Source organism: Lipotes vexillifer, unplaced genomic scaffold (assembly GCF_000442215.2).
Source record: "Lipotes vexillifer unplaced genomic scaffold, Lipotes_vexillifer_v1.1 scaffold178, whole genome shotgun sequence".
Classification (NCBI taxonomy): domain Eukaryota; kingdom Metazoa; phylum Chordata; class Mammalia; order Artiodactyla; family Lipotidae; genus Lipotes; species Lipotes vexillifer.
Genome location: NW_006775603.1, coordinates 975817 through 981780, shown reverse-complemented (window position 1 = coordinate 981780; position 5964 = coordinate 975817). Strand labels below are relative to the sequence as shown.

General features: G+C 34.6%; 1 protein-coding gene across 1 annotated transcript in view; it reads right to left on the bottom strand.

Annotated features, from left to right (window-relative positions):
* Nucleotides 1-5964, bottom strand: part of MMRN1 (multimerin 1) — a 67725-nt gene that overhangs the window by 36635 nt on the left and 25126 nt on the right. Inside the window, exon 3 of the mRNA XM_007450016.1 lies at nucleotides 3812-3918. Coding sequence (XP_007450078.1) covers nucleotides 3812-3918 — 107 coding nt within the window. The remainder of the gene's footprint in view (nucleotides 1-3811; nucleotides 3919-5964) is intronic.

Below are 5964 nucleotides of genomic sequence, written 5' to 3'. Positions count from 1 at the left end.
CATAGAGGATCTGATTAAAGCTGACTGGACTTTGTTTTTTGTTTTTCAATTTTTTTTTTAACATCTTTATTGGAGTATAATCGCTTTACAATGTTGTGTTAGTTTCTGCTGTATAACAAAGTGAATCAGCTATACATAGACATATCCCCATATCCCTTCTCTCTTGCATCTCCCTCCCACCCTCCCTATCCCACCCCTCTAGGTGGTCACAGAGCACTGAGCTGATCTCCCTGTGCTATGCGGCTGCTTCCCGGGTGGCACATATATACAATGGAATATTACTCAGCCATAAAAAGAAACGAAATTGAGTTATTTGTAGTGAGGTGGATGGACCGAGAGTCTTTCATACAGAGTGAAGTAAGTCAGAAAGAGAAAAACAAATACCATATGCTGACTAGATTTTTTAAAAACAGATTTGCAAAGAAGATTTTTTTTCCTCCTCTCTGATCTAACATTATTTGAACTTAAATTCCTGTACTTTGTGTCATTAGAGCAAAGCCACAATTTCCTTGTACTACTTTAGAACATTTTAGAGACATCTACTGGAAAAGTAAATTATTGCAATTTTTATAAAATTGGCTTAAAAAGTATGTTGTTACTGACATTTCAAAAAACTTTCTCGCATATCATATCACAAATCTAGCTCCCTTTCTGAGACAAACTCGTTGACCCTCAAGAAGATATAACAAATGTAAAATATATAAAAAGTGTTACTTTGCCGTTGGACTTAATGCTCCTTTTTCTCCCAGCAAAACTCTATTCACTTAGACTTCTTAAAACTTAGTTTCTTCTTGACAGCATGACTAATATTTTTAATAAACTGATGTAGAACTTATTACCAGAATTTTGATTATCTGAGTTGCAGCAAAAAGAGCATCTGTGGAGGGTTAGTAATATTATAAACAGCATATTGGAGAATAAGACAACGGAATAATTGCCCCATGGATTCTTTTTAACTCTTTATTTTATATTGGAGTATAGGTGATTAACAATGTTGTCTAAGTGTCAGGTGTACAGCAAAGTGATTCATTTATACATATACATGGATATGTTCTTTTTCAAATTCTCTGGACCCGAATTTTGAATCACAACATCCTTTCTGAACAGGTCGGGGATGGGTCTATGGAGAGAGAGAGAGACAGAAAAAGAAAAAGAGAGGGTAGAAAGTGAAGGAGGAGAAATAAACAAGAGTACAGTTGCCAGCAATTCCATTTTATTCCTGATCTACCGATTTTTTTGTATATTTAAAAAGACCTCCCTACTGCAATTTAAATTAAAATTGTTACTTTTTCTATTATGAAATGAATTTTGTTGTGGGGAGGAAACTTGTTGGGGAAACAGGAAGTTGTGAAATTCATGTAATAGTTCACAAATTTTCTGTGAATAAAATAATTTCCTCTTGTTGTAAAGGACTAGCACTGAAGTAATTATCACGGTAGCTACATAACCAGGTTTTCCAAACCCTTGAGGGCTCTGAAAGAGCTTTAAAGAATGGATCAGTCACACTGATTATTCTTGCCATATTTGGAGCTGCTTGTCATATGAGACAGTGTGGAGAGTGCTGTCAAAGGAAACCTGACAATTTTCTCTCCCACATAAGAATAAAAGACTGTTGGCACATATATAAAGTGTGATGAAAAGGGGAGGGGGACCTTGGCACATAATTGGGTAGGAATCAGAAGGAAAATATGTGCACCTCCCCACCCCCTGCTCCAAGGATAGATGAGATAATGAAGAATGGCTCAAGGGACAAAGGGACTCAGTAGTTCTTGATACTACCAGTGTATCAACTGCAGTAATAAAGAATTCAACAGCTTTTATGTACTTCAATAAAAGTGAAGACGAGGATGGTCAGGATACCGTAGGGAGCAACAGTCGGTTCTTTTGGAATCACAGTTGTATTAGAGTTGATTGTATGACAAAATGACACAATGGGCATATCTGCCATCAGAAAATTATTCCTACCATAGATTTCAATAGAAAGAAGTCCTTCCCACAGCAGCTTTATCAGCACATACCTGAATTATGAGTAATTCTAGTTACAGTATTGTGACAGAAAGTCATAGAACTGTTCTGGGACATTTTTGTTAATGGGGATTCAAGATAACGATTTGTGAATCCAGTATTAAAGATATCCACAGGTTGCATCCATTAGAACATGAGGTGTTAGCAGTCAAAGCTAAACTGTTTGAATTCCATTTAAATATTTCATATAATACTTTTTTTAAAAAGGGAAAAATAGTACGTAGCAGATATTCAAAACTGTCAACTAGTCTTGTTTCTTGTGTGTGTATTTATAATGATGGAATTCTATGTTTTTCCCTCCTAGGCATATACAGTCCATCATAGTGATTAATAATCGATTAGCAGGTATAAAAGGAAGAAGCATGAAACAACACAGTCCTCATCAGCTGGACACCATGACATTCTTTGACATACAGACTTTGCTTCCTGTCCCTTATGTACGATAGGGTGTGGAACGACATTCGAAATTTCTAGAAGGGTATATTGTGAACAAACACGGAATATTTAAGAAATGATCATGGAATTAAAATCCTTTTTCGTAAGGAGAGAAATATGAAAATTGATCTTAGACTTTAGAAATATAATTCTAAATATTCTCCAGAACTCTTAACCGTCTGACATACACAGACTATAAACAAATAGGTTTTACCACTGTGAGTATATCTGTGCACCTCACGGAAATTAGAAATCCTTTGAAAGCAGGATCATATTTGGAGTCTTTCTTTTTTAGAATATGGTAAAGTATCTTGTTTGCAAATATTTTTGGTATAGATGATATTTTGTTTAAAACTTAATTTTACCTGGTTATAAATGAAGTACATATTCATGCTGTACTCTGGAAATGTATTTAATTTTTATAACATCTTTGAAATTAAGGCCATATCCAGAATAAATAGCGTTACAGTGAAATTTGCCTATAGATTCTCAACGAATGGGCTAGAAGAACCATATATAATATCCTTAACTAAACTGCAGGTTTTCTAGAGCTTTTATATTACAACTTTCTTTTTGTAAAATGTGAATCATAATGGTTTCTCCACACTTACATTAATTTTTAATCACAGTCTCTTACACTGCTGATTGAATTCCCCACTACCGCTAATAGCCTTCCTTGTAATATCCATTCATTTAAAATATGTATGCGGATGCCATATCTTATTTTTCAAAGGGAACCTGTTTAAAGCCCAAAGCAAAATAACAGTCACATGGATGTTAGGCCACAGCAGGTTACCATGTATTTGATCAGCCTTGCCACCAGAAAATCCTTAAAATCTGTTGAAAAAATGGCTCCATTAGGATATTTTTTAAAAAGCAGGATTATTCATGTCATATTGGTATATTCTTTGCAACCGAATTTCATTTATAGATGATATTATTTCAAAGAACTGAACTGGAACAAAACTAGAGGGTAATCTTATTTTTACAGAGGGTCACTTCTAATGACAGTTTATTTAAGAATATACAATTAGGATTTCTGATATTTTAACAAGGCATGTGTCTATGCCATATAGCTAAGAAACAGTAAGATATGTAGTCAGGTCTCCAATTATTCATCCTGTGAAACCAATATAAAAATGATGAGAGAAGTTAAAGGACAGCTTATGAGATATCACAGCTACTAAATTAGGAAGCTCGAAGAAAGTAACAGTCTTGATAGCTTGGCTACATGTTAATTAACTTTGTTCAAAAGATAAATTGCAACTCTTTTTTTCACTGGAATCAGTTGCTTATTCTTTAGAAGTTTTATGCTTCTCATTGTTATTATGAAATTAATATTAGAATATACCTTCTAACTGACATTTTGGTCCACTGAATCCAGGACAGCACTTCCATTCTAATGAGGTAACAATTTTATGTTGCATCCTGTACACAGGATTTGATATCTTCTGAGATCTAAAGAGGAGAGCAGTTGGGGGAAAACAGATTATTTGTCTCACATTAAATTATCAGTTGGAATAAAAGTGTTTGGGATGATACCTGGAATATAATAAACATTCACGGACTTCCCTGGTGGTGCAGTGGATAAGACTTTACATTCCCAATGCAGGGGGCACAGGTTCGATCCCTGGTCAGCAGATCCCACATGCATGCTGCAGTTAAGGTTTGCATGCCACAACTAAGGAGCCCACATGCCACAACTAAGGAGCCCATCTGCCCCATGCAACCAAATAAGTAAATATTAAAAAAAAAGTAAGCATTCAGTAAGTGTTATCTGTTCTTCTTATTATAATAATCTTCATCATCAATATTATTGTCAAACTTAGATTTCCTTAAGTACATTACAAAAAGCATTAAGGTTTATACTCTTTGGTATTTTAAATTTATACCTATCATTATGTTTTCTAAAGATACTATAACTTTTCCCTTGGTAATACTTTTCACTAAACCAATGTTAAAACTTATTGTAATTCTAATTTTTAAATAGTTTATGGGAATAATTTTTTTTAGTTCTTATTTCTTAAATCATTATAGTTAAAAGGATCTGTTTTCCTCCAGATCAATATCAAATAACTCAAAACAAATTAGATATTCCACTGTGACTTCAACCTGTATTTTCTCATATCTCAAGTTTTTAAATTGTACCATCTATTATTTCTCTCATCTAGTATTTCTCTGAGAGGGAGGTGAGGAAGGGAAGAGGATCTAACATGAGAAAATGTTGTTTCTGAGAAGAAACCATGAAAGGGAAATGAAGAAACTATAACATTTCAAATTAACAATCAATATAAGTAGTGAATGGCCCTAAATTGCAGGCGTTATGTATGTAAATGTAAATCAAAAATCCAATTTGGCCATATTATCCTTATCCCCATGACGTCAACATTTAGTTAATATCTATCAAATGATTCTATGAAATGGGTATGTATTATCTTGTTTAGTCCTCATATTAGTTCTATGAGGAAAGTATTATTACTATCTTGACTTGCTGATGAGGAACGTGAGGAACAGAGAGATGGAATACTTGCTGAAAGTCCCACATCTAAAAGTTATTGAGCTAGGATTTTAATCCACTCTGCATGGGTTAGCCTCTCCTGTTATTATCCAGAGTTTCTTACGTATGACTATGTGGCGACAACAGTAGTCACTCTCATGGATTATGTATCATAACAGACTGGGTTTTAGTTTCTGCTATAACCTGATGGGCAATTAATTATGTGTGAAATTATTCCTCAATTTTAAAATGAGCTGTAAGACTCCTTCCATCTCTGAAAGTAGGCTAATCATTCATCTGTGTTTATTTCGGTAAATTATACTCAGCAAATAACTCTGTCCAGTGAAATATCATATCTAGTCCAACAGCTAGTGCTAAACAGGAAGTAAGGTAGTTTGGAAAGGATTCTTCAGAGTTTATTAGGGTGAACTCAAGCAGTTAGTTGCATTATTATTGGACTCAATGTTCCTGCTTTGGCAAACTGGATCGCTGGTGTATGTGGCTCAGACAGAAAGAAAAAGTGACAAACAGTGCATATGCACTGAAATAGTGAGTGAATGGACAGACACATTCAAATGCAGAGAAAGATAAGAAATGAGAATAAAGATACCTATTCCTAGTTTGTTTAAAGAGAGAAAAAAGCTCACCTTGAACTCAGAAGGGCAGTATGATGGGGGTTACTGTGGTAATAGTTTCCTTACTAAAGAATTAACAGTGCATTCTTTGTATCTCAGGTTGACTAGGAAATTGTCACAAAGGGAGTAAATGCCAGAAACAGAACTGGAGCTCAGCTCTCCCAAATCCCTAAGATATGCTTAGCTCTTTGTACCATGAGCCCTAGCTATTTCTTTAGGGACTACGAAACACCTTGATTTTATGTATCCTTATTGCACACTGTTCCAGATTGCCAATGTGTCAGATTCACTGCCTGAGTTATTTGTATGACTATTTGTATAACATTAGCCATCATGGCCTGAATGACAATTTTAGTTTTTATGCAGGCATTC